At 40.9% G+C, this 20,672-nt stretch overlaps 2 protein-coding genes across 6 annotated transcripts; one reads left to right on the plus strand and one right to left on the minus strand.

The window, feature by feature from the left end:
* Positions 1–318: 318 nt before the first annotated feature.
* mfn1b (mitofusin 1b) lies at positions 319–13,427 on the minus strand. Of its 2 annotated transcripts, none has more exons than XM_037115225.1 (18): positions 13,340–13,427; positions 12,613–12,770; positions 12,346–12,481; positions 11,632–11,794; positions 10,188–10,312; positions 9,896–10,004; positions 9,002–9,109; positions 8,561–8,714; positions 8,095–8,162; positions 5,813–5,934; positions 5,405–5,531; positions 4,977–5,081; positions 4,652–4,754; positions 3,277–3,503; positions 2,992–3,171; positions 2,559–2,755; positions 1,862–1,996; positions 319–1,495 (listed from the first exon to the last, which is right to left on the minus strand). In XM_037115225.1, the coding sequence occupies exons 1-18, from the start codon at positions 13,408–13,410 to the stop codon at positions 1,426–1,428; spliced, it is 2,358 nt and encodes a 785-aa protein (XP_036971120.1). In that variant the 5' UTR covers positions 13,411–13,427; the 3' UTR covers positions 319–1,425. The 2 variants fall into 2 exon arrangements, with proteins under 2 accessions (XP_036971120.1, XP_036971121.1); XM_037115226.1 differs by having other exon boundaries at positions 13,231–13,389.
* plaat1 (phospholipase A and acyltransferase 1) lies at positions 12,446–20,364 on the plus strand. Of its 4 annotated transcripts, none has more exons than XM_037115228.1 (5): positions 12,449–12,535; positions 17,222–17,271; positions 17,759–17,897; positions 18,980–19,248; positions 20,181–20,364. In XM_037115228.1, exons 2-5 carry the CDS (start codon positions 17,245–17,247, stop codon positions 20,280–20,282), a joined length of 537 nt encoding a protein of 178 aa, XP_036971123.1. In that variant the 5' UTR covers positions 12,449–12,535; positions 17,222–17,244; the 3' UTR covers positions 20,283–20,364. The 4 variants fall into 4 exon arrangements, with proteins under 4 accessions (XP_036971124.1, XP_036971123.1, XP_036971122.1 ...); XM_037115227.1 differs by lacking the exon at positions 12,449–12,535 and adding an exon at positions 15,884–16,334; XM_037115229.1 differs by lacking the exon at positions 17,222–17,271 and having other exon boundaries at positions 12,446–12,535.
* Positions 20,365–20,672: the final 308 nt, after the last annotated feature.

The following is a 20,672-nucleotide window of genomic DNA, read 5'->3' on the forward strand; positions in this document are numbered from 1 at the left end:
GCTCGACAGTGAAGAGTTGGGGCAATAAATAAATAACATTTTCTAATCAATTTGGTATCTTGGGCTTCCTATGATTATGCTGGGCGAGTTGTATGAAGACATGGTTAAATTTTTTTTTTATTTTTTGTCTCCCATCTTCTTCAGTTGTTGAGGGGAGTCCTGCAACACTGTTTTGCTGTGAAGCTCCTGAAATGGTTTGCGGACAACGAAACTTCACCGCCCTTTCCATCGACACAAGGATGAGCAGATAATGAGAGAATTTTCATAAATCAGGAAACCTATCCTTAAAAGTGGCTTTCAAGTAACACAAAGAGTCAGTTTTAAATTGTGACAGATTTAATACAATTGGGAAAATCTGGAGGTATTTCACATTCAAGAAAAAAATGTTTAGAGTGTAGACTAGTGTAATTGTCATTACAAGTCTAATGGATATAAATAAAACAGGATATTATAAAATATATCAGGATTTCCAAAGCCTTTACTTTATACAGTTGCAGGATTTGTAGAAAATAGAACATGAACCTACAGTGATTTAAAGACATGCTTTCCCTTTCTACTCAGTAATTCCTCCCAGTGAATTAATGCTAATAAGGTCCTTATAATTCAGAACAACAGATCTCTTTTATTATTAAATATATCCATGTTTTGGTGCTAACATACAGCAGATCAAGTGCCTGGACAGATACATACACATAAAACTTCATTTGCTCCACAAAAGTTAGTCAAAAAAAAGGCATATTCACAGTTAGTGTCAAGTTAGTGTCAGATCATAGCACCCAACCTAGTTTAGATCACCACCCTACGGAGCATCTCTGCACATCATGAGTCCGTTTTTGTTTGTTGTACAGGCAGTTTAGTTTTACAGTTTTACTGCAGTGTCTCAGGCACCTGAAAGCACCTGAGGGCGAAGAAGAAGAAGAGGGGGAAATACTGTCTGGGCCTTCACACTCCACTGTCCACTAAGAGCAAAACTACAGGTTGTTTTTTTTGTCATTATCAATTACTGATTATCTTGTTTTTCTTTAAGAAACCAATTAATCTACACAATGTCAAAAAAAAAATAAGCCTTTAAGTTACCAAAAACTGTCAAATAGCCTATTTGGTGTGACAAAATAACTTTTCTAATTCTTTTTTTTTTCTCTTTTCCTTTTTTTTTTTTACAAATGACACAAAAGGACCAAATCTTTCTATGTGCGAGGTCGCAGAAGTTTGGTATTCTTGCCCGATAATTGACAAACATTTCATTGATTATCAAAATATCTAGAGATTTATTTTCGGCTTATAGACCAAATCCACCTATCTTTGCAGCTCGACTTGTCCACACAAAAACTGTGCGGTAGTTCAGGTGAAGGGGATCGGGCGCTCTGAGGCGGCTCCTGGCTGAGGAATGACTGGCTCTACAAGAACCAAACTGTGTGAAGCAGCTCACTGCTGATGCTGCAGGTACTGGTTTGTGAAAGCCTCCAACTGTTTCTCCAGCGCTGTCGCTTTATGTCTGCAGAAGAAACAAACAGATCTGAATCAGATTTGGACCGTCTTCATCTAAAATACTTCTTGGAATCCAATTTATTTGTTACATCATATTTATTCAGAGATGTTCTCCAACATCTAAATTCTTTAGAAAGGGCAGTCAAATGGATATAATGACCAGAACAGATGAGTCATTTTTTTGGCAAACATGTAAAGTTATAAATCAGGAGCAACAAATAGAAAAATAACAGCTAGGATTGACATTTCTGCTGTTTCTGTAGCATCATTCATTTCATCTAGGAGAATCATTTTCCCCGAATTCCAAAACATTCATCTACTCCACATCTCTACCCGTCACGCTGCCCCCAAAGAGAGAAGACGGCGTACTGACCGCAGGCTCTTGGATTCGCTCTGGACAGTCTCCAGCTGATCTATCTTGGCTGTCAGTTGGCGGATTTCAGCCTCCAGCTCTCTCTGCGTCTGGTCCACCTGCTGACAGAGCCGAGCAAAGGTCGTTGCCATCTCCCTGGCAACACAGAGGGCACAGCGTCTCAGTGCTTATTTATTTAGCCCCGTTACAGAGAGGAAGGCAGGGTGCTGTGTGAGTGTGTGTGTATGTGTGTGTGAGTAAGAAACACTACGAGGAGTCTTTGTCAGTAGGTCAAATACCTCTCGCAGAAATTGAGGAACTAGTGATGAGGATTTTGATGTCAGCATAAACATGCTTGGATTGAAGGAATAATCCACCATGTAATGTGCTGGAAGGGATCCACTGCTGATATTCAATCCATGATGAATCTAGTAATGTCACATTTTATACTTTCTATCTGTATTTCATGGTGAAAAACAACAAAACTGAACCAGGAATACAAAGTACAACTGCATTTGAATGGCAGAAAATTACCTGATTTAAAAATTGTTTAATTGTTACAGTCATTTTCATTCAATAATGGCTGAAAACGCTGCTCTCAAATGTGGAGATTTCCTGCTTTTCCTGCTTGTTATACATCATATTAAATTATTATGTAGTGTTTAGTTTGTTCTATTATTGAATGACAGAAATTCTACTGTATTAGTAGCAAACTTACTGTTGGACCTGTTTGCTGCAGTTTGCACTCGTAAAGCTGATGATAAGCTGCAGCTTCTCTGTCGCGTAGTCCACAAACTGCCGCTTCAGACTCCGCTCCTTTGCCTTTGTGGTCCAGGTGAGTCTCTCATACAGGTACAGCAGGCCGTACAGTGAGGCTGACAGGGCGATCAACCTCCAGCCGACTGCTCGGTACACCTTAAAAAATACATGCATAAAAAGAAGCTGAGGAAGCACCCTGACCAGCCTGAGAGTGAAATAATTCAGTAACAGGGACAGTCTGCAGTGACATGTAGTGTTTTCTTTGTGTTTGGAATTTGAAGCAGAAAGTGACACCAAAATGAGGGAAACTCATACTGTTAAGGAAAATCATCCCTGAAAAAAAAATGTAATTTTGCAAAAGAGCAAGAGAACAATTTTGGAAAACAACATACCACTCCTCCAACGATGACAACGCCCATTGAAGTGCGGGAGGTGAGTGATGCCACGTTGGTTGCCATGGCTACCATCAGGTCCTCCTGGGTCATGAGAGCTGTCTCGTTGTTGGGCGGGGCTATCGTGGAGGGGGGTCCAGAGGATGGTGTACGGGCGAGGGGCAAAGCTGGTCGAGAGGTCTGAGTGAAAACAGGAGAGTATTCAAAAACTGACCTACTTGAATATATTGCATGTTCATATGAAAATTATTATCACACTTATCGACATTAAGGGTGATATTGTACCTGGAAGTTCTGGTCCACCAGTTTGAGCGCTCTCTGTGCGTTGACAGATCCCAGGAAGCGATGGACCAACGACGTCCAGCCCAAAGAAAACTGAAACTCAATGTTCTCCTGGAAGTCGTTGCAAAGTGTGGCGCAGTTCAGGTCGTAACTCAGGTCAAACTTCCTGCTGGGCACCAGCATGTGGACTTGGCTCTGGGCCGTGGAGGGGAGCAGGGGGAGCATACTCTCTGGAGAGGGAGAAAAAACATGGAGTGAGAGAATTACAAGAGGGATAGACAACAGTCACCAGAGGTCATGGGATCATCTGTAGCCAAGCTTGTATTGTAAGCATTATTGCTGAACACTTTAAGGGACGATTCATCAAAATAAGCACCTTTTATTTTATATGTATTTAACAGCTGTTGATATTTTTTGGGCACTAGAGGGCAGAAAATATCACAAGAGCGCAGATATAAAATCACCACATCATCATTGTGGTTTGGAAAGAAAGGATAATTCACTTTGAATATTCCTGCTTTTTGAAACACCACCATTTCATAACAGCACCTAAGGGCACATTAACACCTTTCCAACATCGTTGTCACTGAGCTCAGCTTGCAAGACCAGTGACGTATTTGTAGCATAATGGGGCACGGGATGATGGCATTCAGTGAGGAGGCTAAATATAGCAGGACGCTGGGTGGTGCAGACTGTTGCCAGAGTGCACAATAGGACTAAGTTTGGCAACGCTCTCTAAATGAGCAAAACAATTTTGTGGACTGAAACTGTGAGCTGAGGTCATTTTCTATGAAAACAGGACCTCTTTCTTAGCCTTTAGTGCTTTAGATGTCAAGGTTGTAACGAAGTTATCATTTCTGACAACCAACCACTCATTTTAGCTTTTAAACCCCTTTTAAGAGCCTTAGAAATGACCTATTTCATGTCAATTCTAGCAAAAAAAAAAGTTTATTTATCACCTTTGGTGATGCTCCCGATGTTCCCATGTGACTCAATTACCTATATACCCATACTGAGTGTTTTCTTGTACAAGGTGCGACAGCCTTCAAATTCATTATCTTAAATGCACCATTTTCGAACCAGATCTCGCTTAACTTGTGGTAACCTATTAAAAGTAGCTTATAACTTCTAGAAGTACATGCAGCAAAACTTTTTTTATTCTAAAGATAAAATAATTTATGCTATATTAGGATGGTTTACTCAAGATGACAAAATATCTCTTACTATGTCTTGTCACTTTGATCAATCAGAGGTTAATAACAGACTGCAAGTTCTAAAAGTACTGCAGTGCGCTGCCCTAGAATACCAACTCATTTGACAATTCTTGAAGCCATGATTCAACACAATGATTTACACATTATGCCTGCAGTTTAGGTACCTATCATGTAATTCTGAGAAGACTGTACAGAAGCGAAGACGGCGTCAGAGCAGCGGTAGGCCAGGTTCTTGCCCATCCCCTCCTCCACGTGAGACAGCAGCTCCTACCAACAACAACAACAACAACAACAACAAAAAAGGAGTCAGTGGTCATACACAAAGCAATGATAAAAAAGAGGGACCAGATGTGTCACTCTGGTATCTAGTTTAGAGCATTACACTGGCATGGCTGTTTGGTAATCACCAAAGCACCTCAGATTGTTGCCCTCGAAGGTTTTGCCCTAGAAAGTTTTGATGACGAGGGAATCATCTGTGCCTCGACTTACCGATTTGTAGATCTTGAGGACGTGGTGCGAGGGGTGGAAGTCAGCATGGAACTCGTCGACGATGACGTGGAGGCGGCAGATCTCCTCTTCCATGGCGCTGGATACCTGGACAAAACACAACCAGAGATTTCAGTCAGCTATAGTACAGCAGAACAGGAGTAGGCAGGATTTCTGTGTCATTAGACAGCTGCCACTGCACCCAGCTATAGAATCAGAGGTATTTATATGGTAGACATTAGGGTGAAGTTCTTTCATAATTAAGCTCAAATGAAAAACTGATAACTGATTTGTCTATTAACAAAATCAAAGGAAAATGATTAATAGTTTAAATAAAGCGAAATGCCTAAACTGAGCTGGTCGCATTCTATCCAAAGGAGATGTTAAACAGGACATGAAATAGTCCTTCCACCTGTTGTCAACTACATTACCTTTGACGCTACATCCTCACTGATGGACTTGATCTTTTTCTTGATATCATCAATCAGCAAGTTGAGCTGATTCCTGACAAACTCCAGCCGGTCCATCTGATACTCTCTGTCCTCCAGGGCCGCCACTCTGAAACCGCCAACAGGAAATAAAGTCATTTGTGCAAAGTGTAGATGCAAAAAGTGCAACACGATGGAAAGGAGAAATCCACTAGTATCATTTATCGCTCCATTATCACACTAAGTGCCATTCACGTCACTTTCACAGAGGTTTTATATGTCACCTTGATAAGCCCTTCATGGCGTCGACAAAAGCAGATGACATCACTCTGACAATATCAAACTTTAATCTCTATCAATATAGTTAACAGAATAGTCTTGGGATTAAAAAGTATGGAGCGAGATACTCACCTCTTCTCCGCTGCCTCGATGTTGATGGCGTCCATGATGTTCTTGACTTTTTCTGTGATCTGCTTGGCCCTGATAGTGTGCTGCTCAAACTTTGTTTTCACTGCTGACTGCGAGATACACTCCTGCGAGGCCATAACACACAAGTTACTGTGACGGCTACAGGGGCTGCTGCTGGATAGGGCGCGCGGATTTGCACGCTACCAGGGACGAACAGAGGACAAGATACACACCTGCTACTTTAACTTAGGAGAAGGAAAGAAATGGAAACCCAGGTGTGAAAATGACAGCAGCAGAGTGTGCACCTTGTGTCCCACAGCCCACATATATCGGGAAGTCACAGTAACGTGTTGGTGAAGCCTCAGCGAAATTATAAAAACACATCAAGTTTGTACAATCAAGAATGCAGAGAAAGAAAGAAAAAATATGCTGTAACATGTAACAGAAGGAATTGTGTGTCATTTTGGGATAAATTATATTGTCGCGTGTTCGGTGACTTGACGTTTTCATCCGATAGATGCTGTTCTTCTTTAAGTTTAAACAGTGCCATCATGATTTCAGAGACAAACTTATGACTACTCCACTATTATTCAAAATATTTACATTCATTAATCTTCTCTCTATACAATACTTTTCAGTGTTAGTAGTGGAATCCGCCATTCCCACTGTCTTCACAGAATGCATGCAAGTAACTCAGCATCGTTTTATCGCATTGTTAACGTGACCCTCTGACAGCAGATCCCTCTCTTGACAGCGTATCGGCGGTGTATTAAGTTACTGCTATTGCAAACTGAACCTTCCTGCTGCTGCTGCTGCTTCACCTCACCTTCAACTGGGGACATTTGTGGTGGCTTTTACTGTGAAGCAGCAGCAGGAAACATGATCTCACTTACCATAATATTACACCAAAAATGTATCTCCAAAATTATTGTGGTCACTTTATGCATTTCTTGTCAGCAAAAAAGTTTTGATGTTCCAAAGAAAGTTAAGGGACAAGCTGTGACCGACTTCACACTGTCAATTTATCAGGAAGTTAACCGACTTTATTGTGTCCTGTTGTAATGAGGAAAAGTACTTAAGCTGTATGCCGCCTGAAATCAGGTTGCTAATGATAGGATGGAAAAGTCAAATTATGACTGGTTAAAATAAGAGTTTGTTTTACTTGAAGTGTTAACAGATGCGCTTGCTGCTCTTCCGTTGTTTGTCTGATAAAGTAGCTGCTTATCGACTGTTCGCTGCTCTAAGAACTATGGAACGTGTAATATTAAACCACACCTGTGGTTACCACGGTAACCACGGCTGTTGCAAAATCAATCAGGATGGAAATCTTGAGGATTCAAATAATAATTTCCTCCCAGGATGAACACAATTCACTTCCTGCTCATTAACAAGATGCAACAAAACACACAAACACATTGAAAACTCAACAATCAAAATTCTTAGGACAAAACAAAACCAAACGTAGAATGATAACAAATGGATGCCCTCGCCTAAGTGAATCTAGACTTCAGCAATGAAGACGCAGGTTGATGGGAAAGGCACAGTGATTGGTCTAGAAGGCCCTGAGGGGGCGTCAGTTTCACGTGCATGGTTGGTGGCGAAACCTGTTCACTAAGTCAGGCTTGACAAGACGGCTGCTCATGTTAACTGTTACTGTTAGGAGAAAGACTTTGGTTGCTTCTCGTTCTATTCGGTTTCCTTTACCATGCAATAATCTCAAACGCACTCCTTCACAAACATGCATACATACGCAGGCAAGTTAATTTCTAAGAGTAGTATTTCTCAAAAGCTGGAACAATTAAGTTAACTCTGGTTCACAGCCCGATAAAGCCGCCAGTCTGTATTTTTGGAAAATGATAACTGAAAACGATTTCCTCACTTCTCATTCAGGGTTCCTTCCCATTATCAATCGCAAAACTTTTCCATGTTGTGGGGAAACCCTGCCCACAACAGTGAATCTCTCCTGTTGTAACCAGAGCCACCCAGACAACATCTACAAGATTTGCTTAGCTCTTCCAACCGCAGCAGTGTTTATCAGCTTTATCAGCCTCCTGTAGTTGTCGCCTTGATTTCACCTCAGAGCTACAATATGACTGTTGAGATGTCTTTTGGTAGCAAATATATCAGTCTAATCACGTGTGTGCCAAAACACATGAAAACAGCTTAATTCTTCTGAAAATGCAGCTCTCTGGTTTCAGACACAAGACAGATTTTGTTTTGAGAAGTGGGAATAAAAATATCTGAAGATATGGAGAGTACTCGGACGCACGCACACACAAACCGACCTCAAACCTCCTCTCAAAGCTCTGGAACTCCTTCAGTCTCTCCTGGAAGCCCTCAGCCAGAGCTCCACCTGTTGGATGAAATCATCACAATGTGAGTTAAATGAAAAGTTATTTAATGGCTTGCATCAGCACAGATACCTTTATAAAAGCATGTATCTTTTTATTATTATTATTTACTAGTGTCATCACTATTTTCTTTATCATTAATGCACAACATGAGTGCACTTGACTTTTAGCAATGACCCTAAAAATGTGTTTAATAAAAGAAAAACTGTAAAAGTGGATGTCATACACCGATAGTTGATCCCCTGTATCGAATATTTCATGTAAACATTCAAGATTCAAGTTCATTGCAATATGGCTTGTTAAACAGCATACACTCTGGTTGTGGATGATTAAAGAAAGTTGAAATTGTTTCTCCATCCTCCATAAATACAGCATTATCAGCAGTAATGTGAAGCCTGACCTGTTTCAGGCATGCCCTGCGCACGCTGCATGCGTGAGTTTAGCACCTCTTTGGCGGACACAAAGAAAATGCGGTTGGGTGCCTGATCGCGGTCCACGACTTTCAGCTCCTCTACCAGGAAGTTCACACAGCGGTCTGTGTGCTGCTTTCTCACCTGGAGGAAGACGGGTCACATTATATGATGCGCTGTTTTTTTGTGATTTTATATTGACAAAATCATAGTGAAAAATATGTAATACAGATACATGGCTATAATTTGTTATATAGTATACCATCTTAATTGCAAACATCATGTCGTCACAAATACATCATTGTGTGTTAAAAAGTTGTGGGGTTTTTTGTGTCAACGTTTCCAATGAACAACAATTCAAACAATTTTGCAAAAATCTGTAAAAGGTTATGAGATCAGACACAATTACAATTTTGAGACAGTTTACTCACATCCTCCATGTATTCTGGTTCGTTTGCTGAGGCGTCCCAGCGGTTGTTGAGGATGAAAATGTTGGGCTTTGACAGACGTTCGTTTACTTTGTGGAAAAAGTGTTTTTCCTAGATGATGACGAGAGAAGAGAGATCGAGTGACGTTTAAGTTTTCTCGAATCTTGTGAAATAAACAAAATATAAAATTACTTAAAAAGAATTCTGATTGTAAAGAAAGCTAAAAAAAAATGTTATTCTAAATGTTAGTTTTAGACAATACAAATGAAAGGACTATTAACTTTTTGTTAATTCATATTCAACACCTACATTAAATGTTTCTACTGTATATCCCGTGTCTGGCTCTATCCATGAACACAGACTTTACTTTTTGTTTTTGTTCACTTCTTTTTCAGCAAGACAGCAGAGTCTGTGTTGTAACATGGATACAAATGTTCAGGGTTTGCATAACCAGACTTGGCAGGACACCTACTTGATAATCTTACAATATTTACATAAAGCTTGGATTCATTTCCATTGAAAATCCCAGAGAGGGGAATTTGTGTTTGCTTTCCCTTTAAGAGCCGCAGCCGGGTTAAGGAGCTCTGTGATTGACTGTGTCCAGCTTCACATTGCATGAATGCCTGAGCTGAGAGAAACAAGAGTGGGGCCCCTGTGGCTGGATACAAACACAGGCAGCCACATCCTCAACTCTGTAATCAGCTCTGCAGAGAAAACATCAACACTGACCCTCTGAGTACACTTTAAGTGGCTGACACAACAGAAAACTTGCGTTGTTTGCTGTTGTGGTGTGTTATTACTAGTTTAGACAATATCAATGAGTGAAGCAAAGCTGTTTTACAAGTTAGATTCCACAGGATATTGGCCTGACGTGAGCGTCACGTGGATCAGAATTACCGTGTTCATCAGTGTGGACTCAGAGTTGGCAACCAGCACGAAGACGTCGGCATCCAGACAAAACTTGTCAATCCAGCTGTCCAGTTGAGATGTGACGTCTGTTCCTGGGCTACAGGTAGAGAGGTCAAGAGGTCAAATACATGACAACTACAAAACATATTAAGAAAACGTCCATTTGAGCTGATTCTTTGGAAGTCACTGGCTTTATCCGTGTTAATCCCACCAGAAACTGCTAAATTGATATTTGCAAACTTGTCCAGAATGTTTACATGTGCTTAGAGGATCCTGTTACCTGTCTACAAGCACCAGGTCGTCTCGAAGCAGAGCGCACTTGGTCTTTGGCCAAAACACACGGACGAGACAGCCGGCGTCCAGACTCTCATCCATGTGGAGAGCATGAGCCAGCTGGTTTACAGTCTGCAGAAGACACACAAACAGACTGAGGTTATGTTGTCCGTGTAATAACTTTAACAATAAAGTAAATAAAAACATAATAATATATTTTGATAAGATTTTCCCTTTAATTGTAAAAACATGACTTTTCTTAAATCCTCAGGTTGTGTGTGATTGAGCCCAGGAGAAAGTATTTTATCAGTTTTTAAAATGTTCTGTCAAAATATTTGTTTTAACCCTAACCCTAACTACTCTGAAACGACGGCTTCAGGACCGGAAATTACAGCTTACAGCATCAACCAATAAAGTAATAATGTTTAACCGTGAAATGTTATTACCTATTTTCTATTAGAAATGTATTACACTACGAGGATTTGTATCCCATCAGCTAAAATTAACCTAGTTAACAGCTATTAAAGTTTTTTCAACAAGAAAACCCACATGCACATCTGACACTCCGGACAGTCAATTCAAACACATTTAAAAACAACAAACACTGACCAAAGTGCTTTACAAGGAGATTACATAAAAACACATGAAATTTCAAAATTGGAAACAACAGACTGGACAACAGAAAAGCACAAGACCAGCTTCATCCAATTTAGTCTGTTAAAGTTAAGAGAGAGTGAAGTCTCTCACATTAGGCTTTCAGTATAGACACCTGACACCACTGCCCATATCCTGCATACCTGTGTCTGTTAACATGGCGACAGGTTCATGTGGCATTTACACAGTTTAGGCCGAATGGAATCACAAAGCTCTCTTTTACCGTTGATATGACACCATTACAAACTTGATGTTAACGATTTTGAAAAATAAACTACTTCTGACAGAACAATAAATGCAACTTGTTGAAAAGTCAGCGTAAAGATACAAGCTCTGTTATCAGAGTGAGGCATAAACCGTATCAGCTTGTACCCTCAACAGCGTGACCCATTGGAGTAAAACAACACTTCCACAACAACAACAAACGCTCTCATGATTCTGGCATTCTGACTGCACTCAGTCCAACACCAGCAAACGGAGACATGTGAGAAAATGCAAGTTGACTTTCAGAACAGTCATCATCAGTGTTTTGAGAGACAACTGATTAAAAAGGCAACAGATGGTCTGATTAGTGAACACTGGCAGATTCTGGTGTGTGTGTTTGTTGAACCTTATCCTCCTTTACTCTAGCAGAAGTACAAAGTATTCTCCAACAGTTGAGAACAAGCTGCTCAGGGCAGACCCCAGACATCAAAACAAGTAAGTATATGACTGGAAGACAGGCCAGTGCTCATACAAAAAACAAACAGTGTGAACCAAACCTTCCTTGCAAAGTGGATTAATAAAATAAAATTCACCTTGATGCTCTTCTCCTCATCAGAGCCCTCCGTCTTGAGGTAGGCCTTGTCCTCATCAGTGCCCTCCACACTCAGGAAGCAGTTAGTTGTGTGGCCAATCCCGCTGGGCAGCACACGGTCCCTCAGCATGGCGTTAACCACTGTGCTTTTACCATTACTGGTCCTAAAACCGGACAAAACAGACATTGGCTGAATGTGGAACCAAATCATCTGCTCATAATTCAAATTACACTAAAAACAGACACATGTGAAGTCCTAAGACGATGCGCCACAAGTGTGCGCTTACACGTGAGGTCAAACTGAGTCGTTTCCTAGTCGCCTGAAACAGGAAACGTTATCAGTGTGAAAGGTTCAAGAGACTTATGTGAAACTCTAGCTCGCTGCTGAATCGAGCAGTTTTCTCGTTCCCCTTTTGAGTTTTGGATTTTAAGCCTATAATTAGCGTTGGCGCAGAGAACAAGCTGGTTCATCTAGTCTGAAATCATTTACATGGGATGACTGGGCTGGCTGAACAGCGTCACTTCAATGACAGGTCCAGCTCATGAAAGGAAACAAAAGAGAAAGCAAAGCTGCCACATGTGTAATGAGGGGAAGGACTTATTTAACTCACGCATCACGGCAAATATGTCAGCAAAGTGTTGATAACGATGTTCTTTAGAGGATGATGTGGATTTCTGGTGTTGTTTTTTTTTTTTTTTTAATGAATGTATTTACCTGCCAAAAAAGGCCACTTTCATGTGTCTGCGTGCCAGCACTTCCTTAATGACAGCAAGTTTATCAGCATACGACTGAATCTCCAACTTCTGATCCTGGCTGGCGATGTTCTCCAACGCTTTATTCCCACAGGTTTCTGTCCCCAAAACAACACAGACACCATGAGCCAGAGAGAGATGACTGACGGATGGTAAATAACACACAAGCTGCTCATGTGAAAAGGAGCCATTGCCAGTTGGTGAACAGATTCAACGCAAAACACCTCACCCTCTACAAAGTCTGAAGTCTCTTTCACATAGTTCAGGAGCTGTTCGAACACATCGCTTATGGTCTTCTTGGCCACAACAAAGTGCTTGAGAGGGGAGAACTCCCCCCGAGCCGAATCCGACCGTGTGAGTGGAGGGGCAGCAGCCATGGTGGTCAATCTAAACACGGAGAGGGGTCAAAAAGGGCAAACACACACACGGGATCGTACTGTTTGAATCAAGCGAGCTGACTTGTTTTTATCGTTCATAGTTCTTAATGTCAAGCAGGTTAAGTTAACTCAATCAACTGCAGACAGGCTGATGAAACGCGTTAGCTAACATTCACTTATCGAAGTGCAAGTGAAGACACAAGTTAGCAGCGACACCGTGCAACTTCGCCAAGTCAGCTACACAACATGACACATGAGAGTGACGCGCTTTGTCTGTAGAGATAGCGGTGTATACATGTGTTTACCTGTCCCCGACTATGTATTATTCAACATTTGTAAATCTTATGTTAAACGAGCGGACACATGCGGCTGCCAAACAAGCTAACAGATTACAAGAGCTATGTTAGCTAACGTTACAAGCGGCGGCAAAATTAGCATTAGCGCAGCTCACTAGCGGGGTTTTTCCTCACCGCAGTCGTTGGACAGACAGTGTCCTCTTCTCATAACATAAACAGTATTGATCGCTACCCTCAAATCCCTTCCCTCGCTGAAAGATTACTTGCTGTCAGCCTGGCTAACCTTCTGTTTGTATCCTGTAATGGCACCGCCGTCACGTTGGCAGCACCAGCCAAAGGGCTTCCGGGACACATTTCAAAATAAAGGTCCGATTGAGTTGCTGCGTGCACTTTGAGGGTTTGAATGTGGATGGATGATATTTTGTCATAGTTTCTGCTGACTTGCATGTGCTTTAAATAGCTGTGGTGGTTATTAGCTGTAAAACTCAACTGATTCACCCTCACTTGTAGTTTTCATTTGACCTTGCATCTATAATTTGTAAGGTACCATTGAGGGATATTGGGACATGTTAGTGATTTTATTGATTGTTTATTCTCTGACACATCTTAAACTTGAAAATATTGTGAAAGAAAGTCGATTGACTTTTATTGCATATGTGCACCCATATCCAAATATTCCTAGCTAATTTTGAGTAGCAACAATTCTTTTGACAACATTATAGTCACCTGTAGTCAGATGTACTATCAATTCATATATATATATATGTATGTATATATGTGTATATATATATATATATATATATATATATATATATACAGTCGTCCTCAAAATTATTCATACCCTTGCTGATTCTTGTGATTTTTTCATTTAGTGATGAAATAAATGCTTGTTTTCAAATTTGTGTTTTAGCTTCATGTGACCAACAATTGAAAGAATGACAACAATATAAAATAATTTTAAAAAATCATTTCTGGGGTATTTTATTAACGGAGTCCAAAAAAAATGCCATGTTCAAAATTATTCATACCCTAGTCCATCGTCTTTATTTAATAGTCAATGGCATAGCCTTTATTCTTTATGACTGCTTCCAGACGATTCTTGTACGTGTCCACAAGCTTCTTGCACGTCTCCTGTGGGATGTTGGCCCACTCTTCCTTGGCGAATGCCTCAAGCTGGGTCAGGTTGGTTGGTTTCCTCGCCATCACTCTGGTCTTCAAGTGATGCCACAAATTCTCAATTGGATTGAGGTCAGGACTTTGACTTGGCCATTCCAGGACACTGATGTCATTGTCCTTGAACCATTTCTTGACTACCTTGGCGGTGTGTTTAGGATCATTGTCTTGCTGGTACATCCAGTTTTGGCCAAGCTTGAGTTTTTCAGCAGATTCCTTGACATTTTCATCAAGTATCCTGATATAATCCTCCTTTTTCATGATACCTTGGACCTTGACGAGATTGCCTGTGCCACTGGAAGAGAAACATCCCCACAGCATTATGCTTCCACCACCATACTTGACAGTGGGCACAGTGTTCTTTGGTCTATAGGCTTCTCCTTTCTTCCTCCAGACATACTGGGTATCCATATGGCCAAATAACTCCAGTTTTGTCTCATCAGACCACAGGATGGTTGACCAAAAGCTGGGATCTTGCTTCAGATGACCTCTACAAAAGGCCAGGCGAGCTACCAGATGTTTTTTCCTGAGCAGCGGCGTCTTCCGAGGTTTACGTCCATGGAGACCTCCTCTGTGCAAAACTCGCTCAATGGTGGACCGTGACACCTTTGTCCCTGTCTGCTCAAGGGTTTGAATTAGGGCCTTGGTTGTGGTCCGTGGGTTGGTGTTGACCTCTCGGCAGATTCTCCTGGCAAGTTTGGGGGACACCTTACACTTTCGGCCACGCCCACTGAGGTTTTTGACAGTGTTGAACCTCTTGTGCTTGTTGATGATGCTCTGGACGGTTGAGACAGGGACACCATACTGCTTGGAAATGGCCTTGTAACCCTTTCCTTCACTGTGGGCCTGCACAAGATGCTGACGCAGGTCCTCACTGAGCTCCTTCTTCTTTACCATGATGACCAGAGATTAACAATGACCTGAACACTTTCCCACTATTTATACTCTTCTGGAAAGATGCTATTTTTTTAACCTTGTTTAACATTTGGTCAACAAAAAAGGTATTCATTCCAATGAGACATCATGAAATAACTTTGGGACAAAGATGAACACATTTGGGACATTTTTGTTGAGATATTGCCAGGGGTATGAATAATTTTGAACATGGCATTTTTTGGTAATCCGACAATAAAATACCCAATATATATATATATATATATATATATATATATATATATATATATATATATATATATACACATATATACACAATAACCTCTTTGTTATTTGATTTTGAAACTGGTACTTCCTGCTCTGTTCAGATTCCATGACATCCACTTGACGCTGCTGCTTCTAACTGCCCTTTACGAAGTGGGGGCGGAGTGAAATGACGCCAGGGTGGCTGGCAGCAGCCAATCATTGTGCGAAGAATGCATCCAACCCCTGAGATCTCCTTAATGTAGCTGGCAGTCAGGTCTAGTTTAAAACACCAAGGGCATATGTAATCTTACACAGCACAGATTTACTGCATTGTTAACATAACAGATGAATATACTCTTATATTATCTACAAAATCGATGGTTGTGACTAAGTACATTTACTCTTGCATTGTCATGGACAGTTACTTTAGACATTTTACATCAAGCTTGATGAGAGAGATTAATTTTCTCTAGCTGTCATTAAAAGAACATTGCTTTCATACGTTCAATTTTAACACATCACAGGCTGTATTAATTCATAAAGGAACATGTGCTGCTACGCCAAAGTCACCTCTCCAAGCACAGAGATCACACACACCAGTCAAATGAAATCAGTCATGTATGTGCTGCCTTTTACAAGCCCCACAATAACTCGTACTCAGAGTAGCAGCCTGTGAATGGGACAATGCCAGAGAGGAAACGCCTCTCTGTGTGTATGTGCGTGTGTGACCTTAGCAACTCTGGCAAACTGTCATCATCAGTCAGAGCAGCGGACACTGAAATACCTCCACCGGGACCTCCAGCGTCTGGTTTGGGATACTTGGCAACCTTTTGTCATCTCAGAAAAACTCAGAATTGACCTCCTTCTGTTTCTCTTTTCTCGCTGGATTTTCATTTTTAATGGTAATGTGCGGATTTATGATGGAGAATTAAAATGGTGAGGAAGAAAAAGCTGCTGGTGTTTGAGTAAGTATCACAATTGTATGCATTTGTGTTGACTGGTTGAGCCTCTGACATGAAGTGTGCTCACATCTTCAATAAAATCACGTTGCTAGTGCTACAGTGAGAGACTCTAGAGGTGTTTATGACACCTAATATTGAAGTTTTATGTGGTATTCCTGGGGAATGCTTTATATTCCCAGTAACAGATGTTTATAGAGCATTTCTACAAAATACTTACAAAATATAAGTATAGTCGAGTAGGTGTTTTATGTTATGGTGCTGATGGAGCTTTGGACTGGTAAAATAATATGTGGCTTTCTTTTTTCAGCGTGGCTTCAGTGTCATACATTAATGATGAGATGGATATACTCATTGCTCTCCCGGGCAGATATAGATTTCATCCCGTACATGTGGGATCCAAACTAAACTCTTGCCTCTGTGGAATTAACGCAAAAATCTTGACAATCTAGTCTTTTGAATCATTCATCTGAGGTGATCCAAAGATGTTTTTTAAAGGCGATACAAGTTCACGTTTCGGGGCCGATGGTTTGTATGTGAAATCACCTGGGCACAAACTATTTTTCTGTCAGCTTCCCCATTGTGCCGATGCCATTGTGGCAGCACAGGTGACACAAGAGCTTGTGTGTGTATTGTGTGTGTGTGAGCTGGTGTTTTGTCTGTGTGTGTATTTATGGGCGCCCTTTACATTGAACCATCCCATCTAGCACTCTCTCTCTCTGGGGATTTAGTTTTGACTCATGTCTTACCACAAAGTGAGTCAGAAAAACGTAAATATGTAAATGTATATATGTATATTTCAGGGTCCTTAGACGAACATTCAGTGATCTGTCAGTGGGTCAAAAGCAGTTTTGTTGTTTGTTTTTCCCATCTGTGTTTTCTTCTCTTTTTAGAATTTGTGGAAGCATGATGTGGGATGGATAAACAACAACAAAACTCTACTGTAAGTTTGCAGGACGGCTGTTAGTGTGACTTAACAGTGTGTGTGTTTATGATGGGCTAACGTGGACATGTAATGATGGAAAAATGACAGTGCCCGTTGATCTCCCCTTTGAAAAGTGAAGCGTCTGTGAGACAGCGGCCGTTTCAAGAGTCAAACTAAAGCTAGATTTCCATAATTTAGTAAGTAATCCAGCATTTGTAGCTGGTTTCACAAGGATCTATAGAAAGAGCAAGATTTGAATTTTTAAAAATGTATTCATGTTTGTGATGCTTGTCACATTGCATCAGATGTTTCTTGACAAAAGTAGGAAATAATTTTGCAGTTTTAAAAACAGTCATGCCATCATCTGCACGTCCTTATCTCAGAACCAGATGTCTTATGTAAAAAATAATAGGCACATTCAAGGTGTGCCTGCTTTTCATGAAAGCAATTCATGTGTGAGAAATGTACTTTTGTCCACCATAACTGTGTGTGCGTTTGTGTGCAGATGGCCTCTAATGACCCTGACCTTCCTGACCCCTATGCTGACCCCCAGCCTGGTGACCTCATTGAGATCTTCAGACCGGCCTATCAGCACTGGGCTCTCTACCTGGGAGACGGTTACATCATCAACTTGACTCCTGTCGGTCAGTAGGAGCCTCCAAGAGACGAGTTGTAACCGTCAGAGCTAAGTTAAACGAAAAAACAAAGCGGTACCTCTGACAAAACTCAGTTTAACTTTAGTTTAAAGTTTTTAAGAATATTTTGAAGATTAGCGGGATGCTATCATGAATGGCACTCATGTTAAACAGGATAATTGTAGCATGAAGTTTTCATATCGTCCCATATCCAAGTACGAGACATGTTGTGTCCAGCAGTTAATGATGCATGTTCATATATTCTGGATTTCTTTAATGAGGAGCAACAAATCACTGCCATTTTAAGGCCATTTTAATGTAGTTAAATATGGCCGATGCTGTTGTACACATGTGGAGGGGATCTTGAGGTACGGCAGTCGGACATAGACTGATTTGAAGCAATTTCCTCCTGCAGCCTGTTGTTAAAGATATCCAAAGTCACAACTCCATCACAGGAAAAACACCCATTTAAACAGGATTATGGCTTGGCAGAGGTGAAAAGTAACTAAGTACATTTACTCAGATTTCAGCTGGGAGCCTTTGTCGTCACCTCCCTTTCACCTCATGTTTCCTGTCTGTATCTCTGCTATCTCTATTAATAAATGCAAGATGTTAATAGTATTTTACTGGGAAAAAAGGTGTCTTGAATGAAGGACCTTTACTTTACTAATCTTTTTAGATTGTTGTATTGGTGCATTTACTGATGTAAAGGACACTTTATACACTTAGGCATTCTTAGACATAATTTTATAGTTTTACGCTGAGTTTAAGCTCAACATCAGCCCAACATCTGTCTTCCTTTTCTGAATGTTACAAATTCTGAATCGTCCTCAAGCACTCAGTGTACTTCAGATTTAGATAAAATGATCATTAAGCTGTCTGCCGAGGACAGAGGACAATAAATTAACTCTTGTCCTTCCTGTCAGTTTGGATTGCTGTAAAACAACTTTCAAGGTGGCGAGGATCCAAGAATGACTTTGGGATCTGTTTGTTGTCTTCTCGTCACATTCTTTATAAGCTATATCATCTTGGCTTTATTTTCCTAGACCTACTGGTGACTTTCATCACACTTAGTCTCTCCTCTTCTCCAGATGAGAGTGCAGCAGCCGCCATGTCCAGTGTGAAGTCCGTCTTCAGCCGGAAAGCAGTGGTGCGCATGCAGCTGCTGAAGGAGGTGGTGGGAAGTGACTCGTACCGTGTCAACAACAAGTACGACCACAACCACACGCCCCTGCCCATCTGTGAAATCATCCAGCGAGCGCAAGTCCTCATCGGCCAGGAGGTGTCCTATGACCTGCTGGGGAGCAACTGCGAGCACTTTGTTACCCTCCTGCGCTACGGGGAGGGGGTATCCGAGCAGGTCTCTCTCTGTTTGTTCTGTTTCTGTCTCTTCTGTCATCAGGACAAAATACTAACCCATCACTCAGCGTACCACAGTTACCGATGAATCCCAAACTACCATCGTATTACTTTAGAAGTACATTTTGGGAACAGAACAAGACACTCGACAGAGACGTTGTTTGACACAGTGGCAGATTAAAATGAACCTCACCTTAAAATAAATGTAACATTTACTTTCCGATGGCCTGCGTTACTTTCTGGACTGCGTCTCTGTGTAGATTTCAGCTCCCTCAGCGTTGTTCTCAGGTCAACATGACTGACCTCTGCAGTGCTTTGATGGAAAATTAGTGAACTAACCCTTTAAATGAGAACCACCAGAACTTTTCTCCTGCAGGGCCAAAACTGAGGCTTAATAAGTGATCACCTGTTGTCCATCAAATGTTGTATTCCAAAGTACTGTTGAGGTGCTGGTGCATTATGTAAGAGTTTGCCATACTCAAATCATCTCCAAACTGTGGCTGCTGTTAGCTAGTAAGCGCATTTAACCGTGCAGCTAGCGGTCATGTTAGCTGACTCTGCCCGGACTGGGAGCTCAGAGCACCAGGGAAGTGTAGACCGTGTTTTGGTATTGGACTGTCGCTTCTGGACATACAAGATGGTTCGGGGCTAGCTGGTTAGCATGCTAACTTAAACAGATGTCTCTGCACCTGTCTTTGACATGAGGTGAAGTTGTTTATTTCTGCATCTCCTGTTGACATTTTTCATTTTTGAACTTTCTGAACTTCTTACATACTGCACCTTCAAGATGCAAAATGGCACTAATATCCCACGTTCCCTTCATTGACCAACTTCTGGTGACTAGATTATGAAAAAATGAATAACTACATATTTTAAGATGATTATTTTCTTTTTAATTTTAAGAAATAAAATGAATCCTCCTTGTCTCCACAGGCCACACGGGCCATTGGGGCCATCAGTTTGGTGACGGCAGCAGCCAGTGCCTTCTCTGTCCTGGGACTGATCAACACACGATCCCGAAACAGGCCTTTCTGACAGCTGTGTGCTTCGCTGAAGGGTGTTGTCTCCCAACATTCATGCGGCTGCGATTTCAAACAAATTGAATAAAGTATTAATGAAAAATGCAAATGAGTCTGTTACTTGTTTATTAAGTAGCCTCACAACAATATCACATATTAAACAAACAGTGTGTTTTTTTTATTTCTGAGTTTGTTTTATTATTACCTCGTTAATATTGTAAATATTAAAATTCTTAGTTTGAATGTCTTCCACAAAACTACATAGTGACTGTTTATGTACATTAATATCCAGAAAATAGTTATTTTGATACTCAAGTAAAATTCACATTACATACATAGTAATATTTTTTACACTGATCTCTCAAAATGTTGCCAAACTGAAGTGTTTCCACTGATTGTATTCTGT

The sequence above is a fragment of the Acanthopagrus latus genome, chromosome 11 (assembly GCF_904848185.1).
Source record: "Acanthopagrus latus isolate v.2019 chromosome 11, fAcaLat1.1, whole genome shotgun sequence".
Taxonomy (NCBI): domain Eukaryota; kingdom Metazoa; phylum Chordata; class Actinopteri; order Spariformes; family Sparidae; genus Acanthopagrus; species Acanthopagrus latus.